Source organism: Mustela putorius, unplaced genomic scaffold (assembly GCF_011764305.1).
Source record: "Mustela putorius furo isolate JIRA1106 unplaced genomic scaffold, ASM1176430v1.1 tig00003853_pilon_pilon_pilon, whole genome shotgun sequence".
In the NCBI taxonomy this organism is placed as follows: Eukaryota; Metazoa; Chordata; class Mammalia; order Carnivora; family Mustelidae; genus Mustela; species Mustela putorius.
In genome coordinates this window covers 77664240-77689231 of record NW_025422005.1, presented here as the reverse complement: position 1 = coordinate 77689231, position 24992 = coordinate 77664240, and the positions used below count along the sequence as shown (strand labels likewise).

Below are 24992 nucleotides of genomic sequence, written 5' to 3'. Positions count from 1 at the left end.
CACACAACAAACCTGCATAAGGAAAGAAGTAAAACCATGAAGGGGAGAGGTACTGTGAAAAGTACTAGGATTGATGGACTGTAAGGTCACAGCAAAGTCTAACGATTGTTGGAGTCAAAGCCATTATCTGGAGAAAGCTAGAAAAATATAGGTAGTAGTAAAAGCTTGCCTGAAATTGAGACTAAAGAAAAAATTTAAATTATTGGCAATGACAAAGGAATGGCTAAAGTTGATTAGCTATTAAGATCATTAGGAGAGTTCAAGGGACTGAGGTGTCAATTAGAAACAGTGAGAGACTAAAATCTTTGGGGAATAAGGAGTGAACCAGGGATGGTAAATGACTAAGGGTGGTATGGTCTTATGATCATGAAAAACCCTAAGCTGGAGTTTTAGGGAAGAAGGTAGGGGGTAGAGGAGAGGATAGTCTGCAAGTGTCACCCCAAAGGTTAAGAGAAACACTAGTGAGAAGAAACAGGCACTAAATGAGAGCCTACAGCAGAGAGCCCAGGTTCCATCAGAGTAGTGGTTCTCAAATTTTAGTGTGTATTAGAATCACCTGGAAGGAGTATTCGACTAAAAAGACTGCTGAATCCTACACCAGAGTTTCTGATTAAGTAATTCTGAAGTTTGAGAATTTGCATTTCTAAACATTCTCAGAGGATGCTGAGGAAGCTGCTCCAGGGTCCACATTTCCAGAACAACTCAAGTACCAAAAAAAAAAAAAAAAAAGGAGCGGGAAACAAACAGTAAGTTTGGTCATATAGGGAATGTTTCTGATGACTGATCAAGAAACCAAGAAAACACCATGAAAAAGTTTTAGAAGTTGGAGAGTAGTGAGATATGTGGACAAAAAAAGGGTCCTCACAAAACCAGACTTGAGTTGAAGGCAAATAAGTTACATGCCGTATTTCATACATAAAGTTAACAGAAGTAAACTCCATAAGAAGTTCTGAAAAGCCAAAAAACAAAACAAAAAACACAACACTTGATATAGGAATTAAGCATAATATAAGGAACAAAGGCATTTATAGGAAGGATGAGTTATGTAAACTGATATTTTCTCTGCTAAACTGACTTTAACTAACCTATCAAAAGTCTGTTGACCGAGTGAAGGTTAAAGTGTTAAGCTGGTTAAACAAAACAGTGATAACCATAACACAGCTCTCTATCAGGGCTCCTCCAATGTTACTAGGTAAACCCTAAGTAAGCCGTTATTCTTTAATATAAGAAGATGTTAATAAAACTGAATTTTCTTTTTTCAGATGTAGCCAAAGCTCACTGATTCATCAGTTTTATTAGTTGTTTAAAAGCAGCTATTGAAAGATTTAATGTGTACTTGACAGAAGTAAATCTTTACTATTTTCATTCTCTCTTCAAAATGCAAAATTTCCCACAGATCTTAAAGTATTACCTAATATTAAAAACCAGAAAACACTGAAATATCTTAAATGAAAAACACAAACACCCTGTAATTCCATCACCTAGAGCTAACCACTATGTACATCCTAAAATATATATATATATATTCATATATATGCTAGAATATACAGAGATAGATCTAATCTATGAATGATCTTTTAGAAAAATAACAATGCAAACTACTTAGTATATGCATACTAATTCCTTGCTTAAAAATATCTACAGGCGAAAGGTGCCTGGGTGGCTCAGTCTATTATCATCTGCCTTCGGGTCAGGTCATGCTCCCAGGATCCTGGGATTAAGCCCCATATAGGGCTTCCTGCTCAGTGGGGAGACTACTTCTCCCTCTGTCTCACCCCCTGGCTTGTGTTCTCTCTCCCTCTCTCAAATAAATAAATAAAATCTTTAAAAAAAATTAGCTATACTTGAATGGGTATGATTACCACTTTAATTCTAGCTATATTTCATGAAGGTGTCACCACCGTTTTAGCCACAAGAGATGATATTTTTTAAATGGCTGTAGTTTAGATATTTCAAAAAATTATACTGATTATAAAAACAAATGAAGTCAAGGAAACTTTTTCTCTTTCTCTCTATAATACACACTCATTCTGAATTTTTACTTTAGATGGTTTCATAATGGGGCCTGAATCATGTTACACTTCAAGAGTCTAAAACGTTAAAATATATGAAGTGGATACACATGACCTATACATAATTGCAACTGGAGAATGATGAAACAAAAATAATTTACACATTTAAAGACTACATAGTTAAGTAAAAATGTAAACATTCATTGGTATCACATATGCATATAAGAATTGTATAAGTTCCTATAGAAACTTACATCATAATATTGCTATTATTTTGCTCAAATTTAACATTATCCAAACCATAGGTAACATTCTCTTTAAACCAAATTTCAATATAACTTTTGGATACAGGATCAGGAGAGAATTTTATGTAGCCTAATGGTCAAAAAAACCCAAGTATTATTTGTTAGAGGTCCTAAATATTTTAAGGCAGAGAAGCATTTGTTTTAAAAGTTAAAAACTCAACAGGGGCTGTTTTTGTTACACTTTTATATATTTTTCATTTTTAAACAAGAAGGGGCTATCTCTTTTAGATCTTCACTGCTTACAAAGGGCCTATAATACATAGCAGACAATTATTTATAAAATGAATAACATCTGGGAATTTATTCAATTTTTAGGGATCCAAAATATAATTCCCTGCAAATTATACCATTTAGAAAATGAACATATAGCTATTAAAAATATATGTGAAAACTGTTTAATCATTTTAGAGCAGTCAAAATACAATATAAGATTGGTATCTTGGTGTTTGAAATCAATCATTTACCATATGCATTTTAATCTTTTATATCATCCATTTTAAGTTGATGGTTAGTAAGTTTTAATCAAAGTTGTTTTCAAACATTGTCATAATGTCACTTTGAAGAGTCATATCAATGGTACCAGCCATCTGTAGAAAGAAGGAAGAAAATTCATTATTACTTTAAAAAAACTTATGCCTTTGTTAGAACTATATAAAAATGATTACACAACATTTAGAACAGATTATACAACATGAACACTATTTAACATAATGAGTTTATGTAATTTTCTATTTCTGTTCAAATACTGACTTTTGTTAAACTCTTGTTCATGTGATAAATAAAACTTACAAGAACACTAAGAACAAGTTTCACTTCTCCATATAAGAGATAAAACTCTCAGTGTTGACAGAATATTAACAAGGACATGAACTGAGATTATATTGTTTCATTTATCTCTACAACCAACATAGCACTAGACATATAAAATTATTTTCTGAGTGGATCAGTATCTCTAACTATTTTAGGAAATTATAATATGTAACATTAAAATGCAGACTTTCCTGGATTCTGCCACTTACTGTGTAACCTAGAGCAAATTATTTAACCAAGTTTATTTTATATATAGGTATTTATGAAAATCAAACCAAAATGCATGTATAATACTCAGTACAATGGTGTTCATTAAATGCTAAAAAGCCATTGAAAATAAGCTAAAGTAAATAAAAGTCTAAAACAAAGAAAATAGGGGTGCCTGGGTGGTTCAGTTGCTTAAGTCATCTGCCTTTGGCTCGGGTCATGATCTCAGGGTCCTGGGACTGAGTCCCATGTCGGGCACCCTGCTCAGTGAGGTGTCTGCTTCTCCCTTTCTGCCCTTCTTGCTCCCCTGCTCACTCTCTCTTATTCTCTCAGATAAATAAATAAAATCTAAAATAAATAAGGCGGGCGCCTGGGTGGCTCAGTGGGTTAAGCCGCTGCCTTCGGCTCAGGTCATGATCTCAGGGTCCTGGGATCGAGGCCCGCATCGGGCTCTCTGCTCAGCAGGGAGTCTGCTTCCCTCTCTCTCTCTGCCTGCCTCTCCATCTACTTGTGATTTCTCTCTGTCAAATAAATAAATAAAATCTTAAAAAAAAAAAAAAATAAAATAAAATAAAATAAATAAGGCAAAGGAAATAAATGTATCTTATATTCTCGTCTTCTCTCAAAAGTTCATGTGATGGCATCCAAAATGACACCAACTATTAAATTTTTAAAAATGTTTTTTGGGGCACCTGACTGGTGCACAGTTGGTTAAGCATCTGACTCTTGGTTTAGCCTCAGGTCATGATCTCAGGGTTAGGAGACTGAGCCCTGCTTTGAGTTCCATGCTGAATGTGGAGTTGGCTTGGAATTCTCTCTCCATCTCTCTCTCTCTGCCCACTCCCTCCCCCAATTAAGCAAGTAAATTTTTTTTTAAAAATGTTTCTTTCTTGGGGCACCTGGGTGGCTCAGTCAGTTAAGCCTCTGTTTTTGGCTCAGGTCATGATCTCAGGGTCTTAGGATCCAGCCCCATATCAGGCTCTCTGCTGAGCAGAGAGTCTGCCTCTCACTCTCTGATCTCTCTTGCTCTCACTCTCTTTCAAATAAATAAATAAAATCTTTTTAAAAAAAATGTTCTTTTGTTTTTTTCATCAGTAAATAGTAACAGCCTAGAGTATAGGTAAATGTGTGAATCTGCAACTAACTGGTTGACTTCCTGGATGAGAAGTATTCCCATTGGCTATGTGGGAGATGATTTGAAATTATGGCTTATATACCAAAGGGATATTGAAAAGTTACATGTGACTCTTATAAACTATAAACATTGCTTTTAAAATGTCATAGACACAAAAGGATAAACTATTAAATCATAACCCAGGCTACTTACCTAATGCCAGCTAATGCCTAGGATGCCTAATGCCTAGGTTGCCATATGTCTGTCCCAGAGTTCCCCAAAGTTCTATTTTAACCCTCCAATATGAGAGTTGGATACACTGTCCTCATCTAAATATCATGTGATATTCCTGTTAAGTATCAGACATACTGCAAAATTATAAAAATATGTAATGAAACTTATTTTTACTTTAAAAGTACTTTATTTCAGACTGTCTTCCATCTTGACTAAAATCTGCAGTGTGAAATAATTACTGATATGGAACAATTATTCTCTACACCAGCTAACCTCTGATACCATGATTTACCTAACTAACACTCTGCAGCTATCATCATAACCTAACATACACACCTCAACCATTCAGATTTAAAATAAAACACTTGGTCAAGGGAACTGGGAATTCATGGTAACTCTGCTAGGTTTCAAGTTATGATGTCTTTTTTTGAGTACGTATCTGTAAATTAGCATCAACATAAGAGTTTGGGATGTCAAAAATAATAGTAGGTAGATCTAAGATCTGGTTGTTAGTTATCAAATCTGTCAGATGTGGTGTTAGTTACATTTCGGTGGCTTCCAGGTCTAGACAAGTTCCAGAAAAGTGCTTAGGATATTAGAAATTATACTAGGTTACCTCACTGGGTTGTTAGGTAGCAAGTTAAGTTGCTGAGAAATCACATATGGGTACCTGAAGTTCGGCCCTTATGAGAACCAACAGGAAAAATTCATAAGTCATTAGAGAAAACAGTCCTAGCTAAGTACTAATGAAAAATTATGTGCTCCTTAAAAAAACACAAAAAAGGTTAAATGTTTAAATTACTTAAACCTTTAATTAATTTAAATTAAATAAAATTTAAAATTTAGTTTTTAAGTGGGATTGGCCACATTTCAAGTGCTCAAGAGCCATATGTGGCTAGCTGCTATTATATTTGATTTCACAGATAAAGAATATTTCATAGTAGAAAGTTCTGTAAGAACACATTGTTGTAAACACCACATGTTACAACACTGCCAAATACAGTTTATTTCTACCTCAGTATTATAAAATAAGAAGCTGACAAAACTTTTGTACATTATTCCTTAGTAAATTCATTTGTATGATAATCAATATACAGCCAAAGTCAATGGCTTTTTTCTTTTCAAACTACGTTCCTGAATGTCCTAGGAATACCTGCATCTTTCCCAGGATCACAAAAATATCCAGCACCCAGCAAGTTAAAACTCAACATCGGGCATCAATGATTACCATATAAAGAAGCAGAAAAACATTTCTATAAAGAGACCAATCAATCAACTGAAACCAACCTGGAGCTGACACTCAGAATTATCAGAGAAGCCCACTGAAATAGGTTATGATAATTGTATTTTGTCTGTTCAAAAGCTTAATAAAAATACAAGAAATATTTTTAAAAGACTCAAATTCAACTTTTAGAGATGACAGTTACAAGGTCTTAGATGAAAAATACACTGGATAGAATTAACAGCAGATAGACATTCAAGATTAGTGAACTGAAGCAAAATGAAATGCAGAAAAATTGTTTTATTGTTTTATTTAGTTATCTGAGAGAGAAAGCAAGCACGAGTGAGAAGAGGGAGGGAGAGAAGGAGAGAGAAAATCCCAAGCAGACTCCTTGCCCATTGCAGAGCCCAATACAGGGCTTAATCCTACAACCCATTAGATCATGACCTGAGCCGAAATCATGAGCTGGACACCAAACTGACCGAGTCACCCAGGCACCCCAAAGGAAAAGAAAAAAACTGGTTTAAATTTAAAGAGCATTGGGGCGCCTGGGTGGCTGCCTTCGGCTCAGGTCATGATCTCAGGGTCCTGGGATCGAGTCCCGCATCAGGCTCTCTGCGCAGCAGGGAGCCTGCTTCCCTCTCTCTCTCTCTGCCTGCCTCTCCATCTACTTGTGATTTCTCTCTGTCAAATAAATAAATAAAATCTTTAAAAAAAAAAATTTAAAGAGCATGAATGTGGGACAACTTCAAGAGGCCTAGTAAGTGCTCAAAGGAGGAAAAGAGGAAAAAGAAAAAATATGAAGAAAGAATGGCCAAAATTTTCCAAGTTTGATGGACACTATAAACACACATTTCTAATAAGCCCAACAAAGTATAAAAGCAATAGAAAAAAAACCCAGTGATGAATAAAACTGTTAAAAGCAGCCAGAGGAAAGGCATGTTATACAATGATACCAAATTTCTCACTGGAAACAGCAAGCAAGAAGCTAGTGAAGGAACATCTGTAAAGTACTGAAAGAAAAAAACATTAACAATCTAGAATTATATATCCAGCAAAAAATATTTTAAAAAATAAAGGCAAGTTTAAAACACAAAAGCCTGCACACGTGTGTTTATAGCAGTTCACTGTAATTGCTGTAAGCTATAAGCAACCAGATGTCTATCAATAGGTGAATGGATAAACGGTCATACAGCCACATACTGGGAGTATTTATTCAGCCAAAAAGAAATGAGCTATCAAACTACAAAAAGACACACAGGGCCTTAAATGCATATTACTAAAGTGCAAGAAACCAGTCTGAAACAGCTATACATTGTATGGTTCCAATTTATGACATTCTGGAAAAGGCAAAACTATGGATATAATAAACAGATGAGTGTTTAGAAGGGATTAGTAGGAGATATACAGGGGACTTTTTAAAAAGGTAATTATTCTGATGGTACTGTAATGACTGATCTGTGTCATTACATATTTGTCAAACCCATAAAAAGCATAACACAAAGAGTGAACCCTAAAGTAAGGTATGGATTTTTCTTGATAGAAAGGTTGACAGTGATGTGTCAATGTAGTGCAATACTGGTTCACCGGTCATGGGATGCTGATAGTGTGGAAGGTTATGTGTTGATAGGTAGGGGGCAGGGGAGGAATACGTGGGAACTGTATTTGGGGCTCAATTTTGCTTTGAATCTAAAATGTTCTAAAAGTTTATTACTGATATAAAAGGGCCAAAGAGAGGTATTTTCAGATATACAAAACTTGAAACAATTTATCATCAACTGACCCCACTACTAGAAATGTTAAGTCCTTTAGGAGAAAGGAAAATTAATACAGTTTGGAAATCTGGATCTAAATGAATGAAGAGCACTGGAAATGAACAACTACATAGGTAAATCTACAATTTTAACTTATTTAAAACTTCTTTAAAAAGACTTTATTTATTTGGGGGGGGGTGAGAGCACAGTAGTGGGAAAGGGCAGAGGAAGAGAGAGAAGCAGACTTCCCACTGAGTAGGGTGCCTAATGCAGGGATCAAACCCAAGACCCTGCGATCATGACCTGAAGGCAGATGCTTAACCAACTGAGACACCCAGGCATCCCTAAAATTTTTAAAAAGATACTTTGACGTGATTATCTGTTTTTTGAGTGTTGAGTTTGAGGAGTTATTTATAGATCTTGAATATCAGCCCCTTGTCTGTAGTGTCATTTACAAGTATCTTCTCCCATTCCGTGGGTTGCTTCTTTGTTTTGTCTACTGTTTCCTTTGCTGTGCAGAAGCTTTTGATCTTGATGAAGTCCCAAGAGTTCATTTTCACTTTTGTTTCCTTTGCCTGTGGAGACATCTCTTGAAAGAAGTTGCTGTGGCCGATGTTGTAGAGGTTACTGCCAATGTTCTCCTCTAGGATTTTGAAAGATTCCTGCCTCACATTGAGGTGTTTTATCCTTTTCAAGTTTATCTTTGTGTATGGTGTAAGAGCATGGTCAAGCTTCATTCTTCTATACATAGCTGTCCAATTTTCCCAGAACCATTTATTGAAGACACTGTCTTTTTACCATTCTATATTTTTTCTTGCTTTGTCAAAGATTATTTGACCCTATATAGAATTGTGGGTCCATTTCTGGACTCTCTACTCTATTCCACTGGTCTATGTTTATGTGCCAGTACCATGCTGTCTTGGTGATCACAGCTTTGTAGTAAAGTTTGAAATCAGGAAACGTGATGCCCCCAGTTTTTTTTTTTTCTTTTTTAACATTTCCTTAGCATGAACATGAACAGACACTTCTCCAAAGAAGACATACAAATGGCTAACAGACACATGAAAAAATGTTCATCATCACTAGCCATCAGGGAGATTCAAATCAAAACCACATTGAGATACCACCTTACACCAGTTAGAATGGCCAAAATCAACAAGAGAGTTAACAAGTGTTGGAGAGGATGTGGAGACAGGGGAACCCTCTTACACTATTGCTGGGAATGCAAGTTGGTGCAGCCACTTTGGAAAACAGTGTGGAGATTCCTTAAGAAATTAAAAATAGGGGACGCCTGGGTGGCTCAGTTGGTTAAGCAGCTGCCTTCGGCTCAGGTCATGATCCCAGCGTCCTGGGATCGAGTCCCACATCGGGCTCCTTGCTCCGCAGGGAGCCTGCTTCTCCCTCTGACTCTGCCTTCCACTCTGTCTGCCTGTGCTGGATCTCGCTCGCTTTCTCTCTGACAAATAAATAAATAAAAATCTTTAAAAAAAAAAAAAAGAAATTAAAAATAGAACTACCTTATGACCCTGCAATTGCACTACTGGGAATTTACCCCAAAGATACAGATGTAGTGAGAAGAAGGGCCATCTGTACCCCAATGTTCATAGCAGTAATGGCCACAGTCACCAAACTGTGGAAACAGCCAAGATGCCCTTCAACAGATGAGTGGATGAAGAAGATGTGGATACTATGGAGTATTATGCCTCCATCAGAAAGGATGAATACCCAACTTCTGTATAAACAGAAAGAGATTATACTGACTGTATAAGTAAGTAAAGCAGAAAAGGTCAATTATCCTATGATTTCATTTACTTGTAGAGCATAAGGAATAACATGGAGGACACTGGGAGAAGGAGAGGAGACGTGAGTTAGGGGAAATCGGAGGGGGAGACAAACCATGAGGAACTGTGGACTCTGAGAAACAAACTGAAGGTTTTGGAGGGGAGGGGAATGGGTGGTTGGGTGAGCCTGGTGGTGGGTATTAAGGAGGGCACGTATTGCATGGAACACTAGGTGTGATGCACAAACAATGAATCTTGGAACACTGAAAAAATAAAGTAAAAAAAAAAAGATAATTTGACTACTTAAACATTAGCATATAATCTGGGAGAGGAGAAATGGAAGTACACATCGCTGTAAGGTTATTCTACCAAATGCGAAGTGGTATAACATTATTCACAGGAACACTGTGTTAAGCTAAAGTATATACTAAAAACTCTAGAGCAACCATCAAATAACAAGAGTGTTGCTGATAATAAGCCAAGGAAGCAAATAACACAGAACCATAAGAACATGATTAGAAGAATGTAGGGGCAAAAAGAGCTAACAAGAACAGACAAACAAAAGAAATAAAAAGACGTTGCACTCAAACTTAACCTTATCAATAACCATATTGAATGTGGTCTATCTAAACACTTGTATAAAAGGCAGAGGTTGGATTAAAAAAAAAAGCAAGACCTCACTACATGTTACCTACATGAAATTCACTTTTTTTTTTAAAAGATTTTATTTATTCATTTGACAGATGGAGATCACAAGTAGGAAGAGAGGCAGGCAGAGAGAGAGGAGGAAGCAGGCTCCCTGCTGAGCAGAGAGCCCCATGTGGGGCTCTATCCTAGAACCCTGGGATCATGACCTAAGCCGAAGCAGAGGCTTTAACCCATGGAGCCACCCAGGCACCCCTGAAATTCACTTTAAATATTAAAATACAGGGGTGCCTGGGTGGCTCCGTGGGTTAAGCCTCTAACTTCGGCTCAGGTCATGATCTCGGGATCCTGGGATGGAGCCTGCATTAGGCGCTCTGCTCAGCGCAGAGCCTGCTTCTCCCTCTCCCTGCCTGCCTCTCTGCCTACTTGTGGTCTCTCTCTCATTCTCTATCAAATAAATAAATAAATCAATCTTTAAAAATATATACATATTAAAACACAAGTTAAAAGTAAAAGGACAAAAACATTTTTTTATACCATACCAACATAAGTCATACAAAAGGTGAAGTGGATATGTTTCCAAGTAAATTTCTGAGTAAATAGTATCATCAAGAATCAAGATTACTTTGTAATGGAAAGGGGATTAATTAATCAAGAGGACATAAAAATCCTAAATGTTCAGGTGTCTAACAACACAGCTTCAAAATACATGAAATAAAACAGAGTTACAAAGATAAAAAGACAATTCTATAACTATTTAATCATAGATGGCAATGCCCCTTTCAGTACTTGATAGAATAAGCTGGCAGAACATCAGCAAGAATATAGACAGGAGTCTTGAACAACACTATCAACCAACTTAGCCTGTTTAATACTTTACTCAACAGCAGAATTCACATTCTCCTCATGTGTACAGAGAATATTCACCAAGGTAGACCATAATGTGGACCGTTAAAGAAGTCTTAATGAATTTAAGATGTTATACATTCTTGGACTACAGTGGAATTGAAATCACTAACAAAAATTACTAGCCAGAAAATTCCCAAATATTTGGAAACTATATACTTCTAAATATCCATGGATGAAAGAAGGAATTAATTCCAGTGTTTAAACATTATTTTCTGTGTATTAAGACTCTTAAACATGTCAGGTTTTTTTTTTCCCTCTCCAATTTTATTAAGGTATAACAGACTTAGGGGCACCTAGGTAGCTCAGTTGGTTAAGTGTCTGCCTTCAGCTCAGGTCATGATCCCAGGGTTCTGGGATCAAACCCCACATTGGGCTCCCTACTCAGCTGTAAGCATACTTCTTTCTCTGCCCCTCTCCCCAACTCATGCTCTTTCTGTCTGTCTGAACTAACTAAATAAAATTTTATAAAGAAGAGAGAGATGTAACGGACTTACAATGCAAGTCAACTTCTTCATCTAGTGTTCAACTAGAACACTGACCTTGGGATATATGGTGTAACTTTTAGCCACAATTTACCAATAGTTTACGGATTTTTCAAGAATTAATAACAGTAAGTGATAAACCACTCTATCTCTATGCCAGGAATGTTCCTATGTGCTTACTACTACATGTAAATTCATTCTGTCTTCACAACAGGTATTATTCCCACTTTGCAGACAAGGAAATTGAGGCACAGAGAGGTTAAATAAATTGCCAAAACCCACAAGTCTAGGAAATGGCAGAACTAGTAGTTGGACCTACATAGTCTAGTAACTCCATGACCATACTCTATGATTACACTCTCTGACTATGAAATTTTTATTTTAGGTTCTGATTTTAGAACTTGATCCTCACTAAAGATGTAAATTCACGGTCTATGAAAACCACTCTGAATTTGTCTTTGGACCTGTAGAAGATACTGCTCTGTTAAATCGTTCCTTAGTTAGATTTAGTAAATTAATATTTACTTACTGCTTCTCTCCTCCTCCGCTCTTGCTCTTTCTCCCTTGCTAAATTACGGTCTTTGAGGAGCCAGAGTTTGTATTTATCTTGAGCTTCTGAAGACTGCTGATGTTCCTTCTGTTCTTCTCCAAGGTACTGGTTTTGTGTCTTATTTGAAAAAGATTCTTGAGTGAAGCCAAGGTCCCTTAAAGAAAAAGTATAGCTCAAAGTAGGTTTCAAGCTCCTTAAAAGTTTTCATTACAAAAGATACATTAATTAAATTATAAATATAAAGCAGTGTTTTAGATCCCCTTTTCATATGTTATGATGTCATTTTAAAGTTGGACTTTTGATGTCAAATTGTGCAAAGGCAATCTACATTAGCAAAGAGAAAGTTATGGGAACTAACCAAGGTATACTACTATGTTCTTTCACACAGAATGGAAATAAGATATTTCTGGAAAATAGTATCATTATGATTTAGCTATATTAGTATCTTGTTATAAATAGCTTAATCACTTGAATTTCTCTCCTCCTCAAAGTAGATACTACTTGTCAGTTAAAAAAATCAATAAAATTGTACTTTCTGCAATTATAATTTGCTTTGTGTTCTACTAAATAGATAAATCATGATCACTTGACAAAAAAGAAATATATTTAAAATTACATGTCTACCGTAAGGGATGGAGACTGCTACACATTGTCAATGCAAGCAGACATGAACGAATATTTGAATAAATAAAAGGAAATAAATGAAAAAAAAAAGACTATCTCCCAGCCTCCTTTAATACAGTAAATTACAGACCTCTGATTTTCTTGAAATATTTTTGTTTCCTTGGTATTCTGTTCCAGATGTTTCCGTATTAGTTCCTGTGTTCGAGCTTTTACTTCTTTTTCTATTGCTGCTTTTCTAAACTGGTTGAAGAGCTCGTCTGAGGATTTCAGTACACCGGATGTTTTGACTGGTTTGCCTAAACTTTTCCAAGAGTCTGCATTCTTGATCTTTATATCCTAAAACAAATATCTGATTTAGTTTGCGTCTACAGATGTCAACCACATTATGGAAGGAAAACAGTATTCTTTGATATAGTAATAGATCAAATTAAGATTCCAAAGGCCTTCATGTAATTTTATCAAATTATGAAAAATACTGGAAATATATCAGATAAGCTGAACTCATTCATCTAAGACCAAATTAAAATAGCATGCTTACCAATTATTTCAATTTAATGTACATACACAGTTGACTATTGAACAACATGTGGATTTGCAGTTGCTGACACTTAACTTACATAGTCAAAAGTCCGTGTATAACTTCTGACTTCCTGAAAAAACTACTAATAGCTGCCTGTTGACTGGAGGGCTTAACCAATAACATCAGCAGTCAATTAACACATCTTTTCTATACTGTAAGTATTTATATACTGTATTCTTACAATAAATTAGGCTAGAGTAAAGAAAACGTTACTGAGAAAATTGTAGTGAAGAGAAAATACATTTACAGTACTGTACTGTATTGGAAAAGCTAGCTTATGATAAGTGGACCCAACAGTTTAAGTGAGAATCTACAAGGACTATAAAACTAAGTAAACACTAAGTCAGTCATGTAAAAAAAAGATATTTATGGTCCCATACAAAAAATAAACCAAATATACAAATTATTAATAAGATGCAAAGAAAGATGATGCCATAAGAGTGGCATGGGAATGCCATTTGCTGGGAATCCTCTGACATACTTTCTTCTTTCCTTTCTTAAAAAATTAACTGACCGTGACCACTGTTCTTAAATGAGTTCTATCATGATCTAGATCCATGCAACCCAAGAGAAGTGTAGTTTAAAATTTTCCAGAATAGGGGTGCCTGGGTGGCTTGGTTGGTTGAGTGTCCGGCTCTTGATTTCAGCTCAGGTCATGACCTCAGGGTTGTGGGATTGAGTCCTGAGCTGGGCTCCAGCTCAGCAGGGAGTCTGCTTGAGGGAGTCTCTCTCCCTGGGTCCCATACCCTCTGCTCATGTGCACACTGCTCTCTCTCTCTCAAGTAAATAGATAAATCCAAAAAATAAAATTAACAAAAAATAAAATTTTCCAGTACAGGGATTATATCTGGAAGGCAGAGTAGGAGAATCCTACTGGATAAAAACCTTGCCCCTTGGATACAAATATCACACATATCGATGTAAATAACCCAGAAAATGACCCAAGACAGGCAGAACAGAATCTACACAGCCAAATATAGAGAAGAGGCAGGGTAGGAAGGGCAAGAGGTGGTGGGAAGCTAAAGAGACCCACTGCACTTTCTGTGGGACTGTCTATGGGAGGGAGGGATACTGAGCATGGGCATGAGAATTAAACAGACCCGACACACCAGGAAGATGAACCACCATAATATTTGGCTTTTGAACCAGAGAAGCAGAATCTCCTAAGTTCTTACAATCAGCAGGTCTTTAACACTTGGAACTTTAAAACTCAGAGGGCTCTGTCAGAGAACTGGGAGGGTAGTCTAAGTCCTTACAGAGAGCACAACAAACAGCACTGTGGAGGTCAGCAATGGAAACAACAATATGAAAACCTCTGGGGTGTGTGCATATATATATATAAAAGAGGGAGATTTGTTTACTTATCTCAGAGTGTACAGTGGACCTGAGTTATAGGGGCAGAAATCAATGACAGACTTCTCCAGGAACAAAGGAGTTGGTCGGTACCATTTCCCTCTCTTTACCCCCAGCTTAGACACCTGGAACCAGCATGATCACAACACTCTCCACATAACCTGCTAACACCACTTGCTCTGCCTCCATGCTTCTGCAAACCTGGACCCTAAAACCCAGCTTGCCTTGATCCCAGCCCAGTGAACTGAGGTGGCTCTTGCTGGCACCATGCCCTACCCTGCATTCTCCTGTGTACCTACACCCTCCAATATGCCCTTAAGACCATCTAAAGTGATGCCACAAGCCCGGCAGTGTGCAAGCAGCCCTGACAGAGACTAGTACCACTCCAAAGTGACCACTACTCTGAGGAGAGGGGAAGATAAACATACACAGCAGTCCAACTGCAGCCCCAGCCATGGGCTGGGGCCAGACATCTAGGCTAGCTCCAGGACCCAATCACTGATTAAAGCTTGTCAGGACAAAACACAGGGAAAGCACTGCACTCAGCAGTTCTCTGCTACTGCCTCTGTGGCAAATGCCTGGTCTGACTCAACTTAAACCCAAAGCAACTGAAGACTGGCTCACTAACAAAACTGGAACCAAATCTTGCCTACAACAGGAAATGAGCCATTGCACATAAGTAGGCTGAAGGCAAAAGTGTCTTAGTGACAACAGTAGGGCACACATGACATACACAGAAGACATGCCTGAAGTGCCAGGTTCTGTTAAACAGGAAACACTGCACTGCAGGAAGGGTACTACATGACCTCTTTTTCAAAAGCCCATTACTTTCAAGTGTAGATGTAGGTGACTTTTGTAACACAAAGAAACAGACAGAGAATTAAACAAAATGAGAAGAGGAATACGTCCCAAATGAAAGAACAGGACAAACTCATAGCCAGAGACCTAAAATGAAACGGGTAAGTAGTATGTCTAGAAGAGAATTTAAGTGTTGGTCATAAAGATACTCACTGGATTTCAGACAAGAGTGAAAGACCTCAGTGAAACCATTAAAAAAAAAGAGAGAGATGGAAAATACATACACACACAGGAACACACCAGAGAACAGGAACTCAGTAAGTGAAATTAAAAATCACCAGATGGAATAAATAGTAGGCTAGGGGAAGCACAAGAACAGATCAGCAAACTGGAGGGTACAGTAATGGAAAACAATCAAGCTGAAAAGGAGAGAAACTAGTAATAATAGTAGTGGTAGTAGTAATTATAATAAAAGATGAAACAAGACTTAAGGAACTCAGCAACACCATCAAGCATAATAATATTCACATTATAGGAATCCCAGAAAGAAGAGAGACAGAAAAGGGGAGAGAAAATTTATTTGAAGAAATAATAACAAAAACTTCCCAAATCTGGGAAAGGAAACAGAAATCCATTACCACTAAACCAGCCCTGTGAGAAATATTAAAGAGGACTCTTTGAGTGGAAGAAAGACCGTAATTAGGAGTAAGAAAAATAGGAAACAAAAAAGCAGTAAAATTAAGTATAGTCACAAAAATTAGTCAAGGGATTCACAAAATAAAAGAATGTAAGGTATGATACCACATACCTAAAACTTAATGGGGGTAGGGTGTACAGTAGCAAGGAATAGGTCCAACCTAAAGGACCATCAAGTTAATACAGACTGCTATATGCATAAGATGTTACATACAAACCTAATAGTAACCAAAAACTAAAAACCCCAGTAATAGATACGCAAAAAAAAAAAAAAAAAAAAAAAAAAAAAAAGAGAGAGAGAGAGAGAAGCGAAGAGAATCCAAGCCTATCGCTAAATAAAGCAAAAAAACTGTATGAGAAGAGAACAGGAAAAAAATCAGGAACAGGGAAGAATAAGAAATCAGCAACAGGGAAGACCTACAAAAATAACCATAATCAACCAACAAAATGGCAGTAAGTCCATACCTACCAATAATTACTTTGAACGAAAATGGACTAAACACTCCAATCAAAAGACAAACGGTGATGGAATGGATAAAGGAGCAAGGCTCACCAATATGCTGTCTCTGAGAGACTCATTTCATACTAACGACACATGCAGATTCAAAGTGAATGGATGGAAAAACATTTACCATGTGAATGGAAGAGAAAAGAAAACCACGAGAGCAACGCTTGTATTGGACAAAACAGACTTTATTCTTTTTATTTTTTTTTTAATTTAGTGTGGTATATTTATTTTAATAGATTCCTATACAGAAGTGGTTCCCAAAATGTTATCCATGGATCTTTGAAGGTCCTCAGATATTTGTAGGGAGTCCACAAGATCAAAACACTTTCCATAATAATACTGAAACATTATTCACACCATTTTCCCTGTATTGACATTTGCCCTCATGGTACAAAAGTAATGGTTGGTAAAACTGTTGGTCAGGGACACATGGGTGGCTCAGTGGGTTAAAGCCTCTGCTTTAGGCTCAGGTCATAATCTCAGGGTCCTGGGACCAAGCCCTGCATTGGGCTCTCTGCTCTGTGGGGAGCCTGCTTTCTCCTCTCTCTCTCTCTCTGCCTGCCTCTCTGCCTACTTGTGATCTCTGTCAAATAAATAAATAAAAACTAAAAAAAAAAAAAAAACCTGTTGGTCATGAAAACAGCAATTAGTGACCTCAAATTATAGTCATTAGTCACTGTGTTCTTTACTGCCACACATTTTCATTGTGAAAAAAATCCATTGTACTAAAGAATATACCTGTTAAAGCTACAATTATTTCATTAAATGTCTACCCTGTAATGCCCCCTTTTTTAGTTTTTAATTTTTTTAAATTAACATACAATGAATTCTTTGTTTCAGGGGTACAGGTCTGTGATTCATAAGTCCTTCATAATGCATAGCACTCACCAACAGATACTGCTCCCTCAACATACATCATTCAGCTACCCCCAACCCTACACCCTCCCACTCCAGTAGCCCTCAGTTTGTTTCCTGAGACCAAGCATCCTTACAGGTTTGTCTCCTTCTCTGGTTTCGTCTTATTTTATTTTTTCCTCTTTTCTCCTCTCTTCCCCTATGCTCCTCTCTCTTGTTTCTCAAATTTCAAACATCAGTTATATCCTATGATAACAGTCTTTCTCTGATTGAATTATTTTGCTTAGTTAGCATAATACCCTCTAATTCCAACCGTGTTGTTGCAAATGGTAAGATTTCAATTTTTGATGGCTATATAATATTCGTGTGTGTGTGTGTGTGTGTTTACCACATCTTCTTCATCTATTTATCTGTTGATGGATCTATGTTCTGTCCATAGTTTGGCTATTGTGGACATTGCTGCTATAAACATTCAGGGGCATGTGCCCCTTTGGATCACTACATTTATATTTTTAGGGTAAATACCCCATAGAGTGATTGCTGGGTTGTAAGGTAGTTCTATTTTCAAATTTTGAGGAACCTCCATACTGTTTTCCTGAGTGACTGCACCAGCTTGCATTCCCACCAGCATGTAGAAATGTTCCCCTTTCTCTGCCTCCTTGCCAACATCTGTCATTTCCTGACTGGTTAATTTTAGCCATTCTGACTGGTGTGAGATGGTATCTCGCTGTGGCTTTGATTTATATTTCCCTGATGCCAAGTGATGTTGAGCACTTTCTTATGTGTCTGTTGACCATCTGGATGTCTTCTTTGCAGAAATGTCTGTTCATGTCCTCTGCCCATTTCTTGATTAGATTATTTGTTCTTTGGGTGTTGAGTTTGATAAGTTCTTCACAGATTTTTGATACTAGCCCTTTATTTGATATGTCATTTGCGTGTATCTTTTCCCATTCTGTCAGTTGTCTTTTGGTTTTGTTGACTGTTTCCTTTGCTGTGCAGAAGCTTTTGATCTTGATGAAATCCCAATAGTTCATTTTCGTTTTTGCTTCCCTTGCCTTTGGAGATGTATTTAGCAAGAAATTGCTATAGCTTAAGTCCAAGAGGTTGCTGCCTGTGTTCTCCTCTAGGATTTGGATTCCTGTCTCACACTGAGGTCTTTCATCCATTTTGAGTCTGCTTTTGTGTATGGTGTCAGGAAATGGTCCAGCTTCATTCTTCTGCATGTGGCTGTCTAATTTTCCCAACACCATTTGTTGAAAAGATGGTCTTTTTTCCATTGGATATTCTTTCCTGCTTTGTCGAAGATTAGTTGACTATGGAGTTGAGGGTCCTTTTCTGAGTTCTCTATTCTGTTCCACTGATGAATGTGTCTGTTTGGGGCCAGTACCATACTCTGTCTTAATGATTACAGCCTTGTAATAGAGCTTGAAGTCTAGAATTGTAATGCCTCCGGCTTTCTTTCTTTTTTTTTTCCAATGTTCCTTTAGCTATTCAGGGTCTTTTCTGGTTCCATACAAATTTTAGGATTATTTGCCCCAGTTCTATGACGAAAGCTAATGGTATTTTGACAGGGATCATTTTGAGTGAATAGATTGCTCTAGGTAGCATAGACATTTTTTGTGTATGTGATTTTTAAAATCTTTTTTTTTTTTAAAGATTCATCCATTTACTTGACAGGCAGAGATCACAAGTAGGCAGAGAGGCAGCCAGAGAGGGGGGGTGGGAATCAGGCTCCCTGCTGAGCAGAAAGCCGGATACGGGGCCCAATCCCAGGACCCTGGGATCATGACCCAAGCCAAAGGCAGAGGCCCCAACCCACTGAGCCACCCAGGTGCCCCTTAAAATCTTTTTTATTATAATCTTGTTTTATGTTCATTTAGCCAACATATTATTCATCATTAGTACTATGTTGAACAGCAGTGGTGATAGTGGAGATACCTGCCATGTTCTTGACCTTAGGGTAAAAGCTGTCAGTTTTTCCTCAGTGACAATGATATTTGCTGGAAGTTTTTCATAGATGGCTTTTATTATATTGAGGTATGTACCCTCTATCCTTACAATGTGAAAAGTTTTAATCAAGAAAGGATGTGTTGTACTTTGTCAAATGTTTTTTCTCCATCTCCTGAGACTATCATATAGCTCTTATCCTTTCTTTTATCAAGTAGTATTATCACATTGATTGATTTGCAGTTATTGAACCAACCTTGCAGCCCAGGAATAAATCCCACTTGGTCATGGTGAATAATCCTTTTAATGTGCTGTTGGATCCTACTGGCTAGTATTTTGCTAAGAATTTTGGCATCCATGTTCATCAGGGATATTGGTCTGTAATTTTCCTTTCTGGTTAGGTCTTTGTCTGATTTTGGAATCAAGATAATGCTGGCCTCAGAGAATGAGTCTGGAAGCTTCCCTTCCATTTCGGTTTTTTGGAACAGTTTCATAAGAATATGCATTAATTCTTCTTTAAGTATTGGTAGAGGGGTGCCTGGGTGGCTCAGTCATTGAGCATCTGCCTTCAGGTTGGGTCATGATCCCAGGGTTCCGGGATTAGCCCCATGTCAAGCTCCCAACTCCGTGGGAATTCTGCTTCTCCCTCACCCATTTCTCCTATTTGTGTTCCCTCTCTCAAAGTCTCTCTCACTCTCTGTCAAATAAATAAATAAATAAAATCTTAAAAACAAACAAACATGATTTTAAGATTTTATTTATTTATTTGACAGACAGAGATCACAAGTAGGCAGAGAGGCAGGCAGAGAGAGAGGAGGAAGCAGGATCCCTGCTGAGCAGAGATCCTGATGCGGGGCTAAATCCCAGGATCCTGGGCTAAATCCCAGGATCCTGGGATCATGAACTGAGCTGAAGGGAGAGGCTTTAACACACTAAGCCACCCAGGCACCCCACAAACATGATTTTAAATGTTTGGTAGATTTCCCCTGGGAAGCCATCTGGCCCTGGGCTCTTGTTTGTTGGGAGATTTTTTGATTACTGCTTCAATTTCCTTCCTGGTTATGGGTGGATAAAACAGACCTTAAAACAAAGACTGAAACAAGAGACATAATAAGAAGATCTAACAGTTGTACCTATCTATGCACCCAAGATAGGAGCACCCAAATACATAAAGCAGCTAATAACAAACACAAAGGAAGTAATTAATAGCAATATAATATAGTAGAGGACTTCAACACCTGACTTACATTGATGATATATTATCAAGATGGAAAATCAAGAGGAAACAGTGGCTTTGAATGACACACGGGATCAGATGGAACCAAAAGATACAGTCAGAACATGCTATCCTAAACCAGCAGAATACATATTCTTTTCAAGTGGAAACACAGCACTCTCCAGTATGGAGAGTGGATCACATGTTAGGCCACAGAATAAATCTTGACAAATTCAAAAAGATCAAAGTCATGTCACATCTTTCCCAACCACAACATTATGAAATTAGCAGTCAACCACAAGAATAAATCTAGAAAGAACACAAATATATGGAGGTTAAATATCATGCTACTGAACAATGAATTTTTCAACCAAGAGATCAAAGAGGAAACCAAAACATGTGTAGGGACAAATGAAAATAAAAACACAATGGTCCAAAATCTTTGGGATGCCAAGAGGGAAGTTTTTAACAATACTGGCCTACTTCAAGATGCACAAGAAATCTCAAACTGACAACCTAAACTTACACCTAAGGAAGCTAGAATGATAACTACAAACAAAGCCTAAAGTCAGCAGAAGGAAGGAAATGATAAAGATTTAAGCAGAAATAAGTGAGATAGCAACTTTTTCCCTAAGATCGGGAAAAAGACAAGGATGCCCCTTCTCATTATTTTTATTCAACATAGTTGGAAAGTCCAACTAAAAAAAAGTTTTAACAACCAGACAAGAGAGGGTGTGTGGGTGGCTCAGTTGGTTAAGCAACTGCCTTCAGCTCAGGTCATGATCCTGGAGACCCAGGATCAAGTCCTGCATCGGGCTCCCTGCTCAGAGGGAAGTCTACTTCACCCTTTAACTCTCCCCATTCTCATGCTATCTCTCTCTCTCTCATTTTCTCTTTCAAATAAATAAATAAAATCTTAAAAAAAAAAACCAGACAAAAAGAAATAAAAGGCACTGCCATTGGTAAGGAAGTAAAACTTTCACTATTTGCAGATGACATGATACTATATTTAGAAAACCCTAAGTACTTCACCAAAAAAACTAGAACTGATAAATGAATTCAGTAAAGCACAGGGTACAATAAAATCAGTATACCAAAAAAAAAAAAATCAATATACAGAATTCCATCACATTTCTATACACTAATACTGCAGTAGCAGAAAGAGAAACTAAGAAAACAATCCCATTTACAATTGCACCAAAAATAGTAGACATCTTAGGAATAAACTTAACCAAGGAGGTGAAAGACCTCTACTGAGAAGTATAAAATACTGATAAAAGAAACTGAAGATGACACAAACAAATAGAAGGTATTTCATGCTCATGGATTGGAAGGACAAATATTGTTGAAATGTCCACACTACCCAAGACAATGTATAGATTTAATGCAATCAATTTCAAATATAAATATAAATTTTCACAAAGCTAGAACAAATAATCCTAAAATTTCTATGGAACCATGGGTGCCTAGGTGGCTCAGTCAGTTAAGTATCTGACTTTAGCTCAGGTCATGATCCTGGAGTCCCAGGATCAAGCCCCACATTGAGCTTCCTGCTCAGCAGGAATTCAGCTTCTCCCTCCACCCCTCACCCCACTCATGTTCTCCCTTTCCCTCTCAAATAAATGAATAAAATATTAAAAAAAATCTGTATGGAACCAGAAAGACCTCAAATAACCAAAGCAATCTTGGAAAAGAAGAATCAAACTGGGAGTATCACAATCCCAGGTTTCAAGATACACTTATTAAGCTACAGCAATCAAACCAGTATGGTACTGGCACAAAAACAGACATATCAATCAATGGAACAGAATACAGAACAGAGAAAGAAACCAATGATTAATCTTTGACAAAGATTTACAATCACATTTCATAAAATGTATAGCTGAAAAAGTGGATATGCACAATCAAACTATTATTCCAAACATATGTTTTCCAAAAACTGAACTATTGGTTTTAAATTTAAATTAATTAAAAAAGAAGGCTTAAATCTCAGTTCCTCAGTTGCACAAGCCACATTTCAAGGGCTCAATAATCATATGTGGTTAGTGGCTACCATACTGGACACTATACAATGCAAGTCTAGAAGGCCCTTCTAAGAGTTAAACGGCCACATTCTCCAGTACAGATCATGTGTTATGCCACAAAACAAGTCTGAATATATGTAAGAAGACTGAAATTATATCAAGCATTATTGCTGACCACAATAATATGAAACTAGAAATCAATTACAAGAATAAAACTGGAAAATTCACAAACATGGAGATTAAACAACATGCTGCTATTGAACAACCAGTGGCTCAAGAAAGAAACTTAAAAAACAATAAACATCTTGAAACAAATGAAAGTGAAATACTACTAGCAAATTGTATGGGATATAGTAAAAGCCGTTCAATAGGGAAGTTTACAGTGATAACATCATGAAACAAGAAAGATTTCACATAACCTAACTTTGTACACCTCAAGGAACTAGAAAAAGAACAAAGCCCAAAGTTAGTAAAAGGAAGGAAATAACAAAGACCAGGGCAGAAATAGTTTTAAAACACAAGAGAAAAGATTAATTAAACTAAAAGCTTATTTTTTGAAAAGACAAAAAAAATAGACAAAACTTGAGTTAGATTCACGAAGAAAAAGAAGATTCAAATAGAATCAAATGAAAAATATTAAACTGATACCACAGAAATACAAACATAAGAGACTAAATGAACCATTATAAGTCAAGGAAATGAACCTGGAAGAAATGGATAAATTCCCAGAAACATACATGTCTTTCAAGACTGAATGGTAATGAAACAGAAAGCTTGAACAAACTGATTTCTAGTGAGGACAAAAAGTCAGTAACCAAAAGCCTCTAAACAAAAAATCCAAGAACAGATGGCTTCACATTTAAAGAATACCAGTCCTTCTCAGAAAACTCTTCTCCCCCAAAATAGGAGGGGGACTCTTCCAAATTCATTTTAATATTTTTTCTTCTTTTTCAAAGATTTTATTTATTTATTTGACAGATAGAGATCACAGGTAGGCAGAGAGGCAGGCAGAGAGAGAGGAGGAAGCAGGCTCACTGCTGAGCAGGGAGCCAATATGAGGCTTGATCCCACAACCCTGAAATCATGACCTGAGCCAAAGGCAGAGGCTTTAACCTACTGAGCCACCCAGGCGCCCCCCAAATTCATTTTATAGCCAGGATTACCCTGATACCAAAACCAGGTAAGAACACAAGAAAATTATATAGACCAATATCCTTGATGAACAGATATAAATAGTCCTCAAAAAAAATTAGCAAACCCAATTCAACAATACATTAAAGGAATCATATACCACAATCAAGTAGGATTTACTCCAGCAATGCAAGGATGGTTCAACATCCACCAATCAGTATGATATACCACAATAACAAAATGAAGAAGAATCATAGGATTACCTCAACTGATATGTTCTGTATCAGCATATGACAAAATTTATTTATTTGAAAGGGGGGAGGGGCAGAGGGAGAGAGAAACCCAAGCAGACTCCAAGCCAAGCACAGAGGCCAATGTGGGGGCTCGATCCCATGACCCTGAGATCACAACCTGAGCCAAACCTAGGAGTCAGATGCTTAACTGACTATGCTTCCCAGATGTATCAACAGCTGTTGAGATAATAAAAAGTCTCAACAAAGTGGGCAGAGAGGTAAGGTGTCTCACACAAAAAAGCTTTATATGACAAGAACCACAGCTAATAACATACTCAACAGTGAAAAGAAGAAAGCTTTTCCTCTAATATCAAGAACAAAATAAGGATGCCCACACTTGCCAATTCTATTCAACACAGTATTATAAGTCTAGCAAGAGCAATTTAGCAGGAAAAACATATAAAAGGCACTCAAATCATAAGTAAAACTGTCAGTATTTGCAGATTACATGATGGTATACAGAACCCTATAGGCTCAACAAGAATAAAACCCTATTAGAACTATTAAATTCAGTAGATTTGCTAGTTACAAAATCATTATACAAAAATTCATGCTCTTTTCATACACTGATGACAAACTATCAGAAAAAGACATTAAAAATACAATTACATTTATAACTGCATCAAAAAGGACAAAATAACTAGGAATAATAAACTAAGGGCATGAAAGACCTATACACTGAAAACTCTAAGACTTGTGAAAGAAACTGGTAAAAGAAACTGAAGACACAAATAAATGAGAAAATATTCCATGCACATGGATTCAAAGAAAGAGTATTGTTAAAATGTACCCAAGGCAATCTACAGAGTCAATGAAGTCCTATCAAAATTACAAAGGCATTTTTCACAGAAACTGAACAATATTAAAATCTGTATGGAACCACAAAAGACCTCAAAGGGCCAAAGAAATTTGAAAAAGAACAAAATTAGCATCATGCTTCCT

General features: G+C 37.0%; 1 protein-coding gene across 3 annotated transcripts in view; it reads right to left on the bottom strand.

The window, feature by feature from the left end:
* Positions 1 to 2522: 2522 nt before the first annotated feature.
* Positions 2523 to 24992, bottom strand: part of BRDT (bromodomain testis associated) — a 78569-nt gene continuing 56099 nt past the window's right edge. For all 3 annotated transcript variants that reach the window (XM_004752603.3, XM_004752604.3, XM_004752605.3), the window contains exons 17-19: positions 12780 to 12985; positions 12005 to 12179; positions 2523 to 2904 (exon numbers count right to left, since the gene is read on the bottom strand). In XM_004752603.3, the coding sequence (XP_004752660.2) occupies positions 2836 to 2904; positions 12005 to 12179; positions 12780 to 12985 (450 nt within the window). In that variant the 3' untranslated portion in view covers positions 2523 to 2835. The remainder of the gene's footprint in view (positions 2905 to 12004; positions 12180 to 12779; positions 12986 to 24992) is intronic.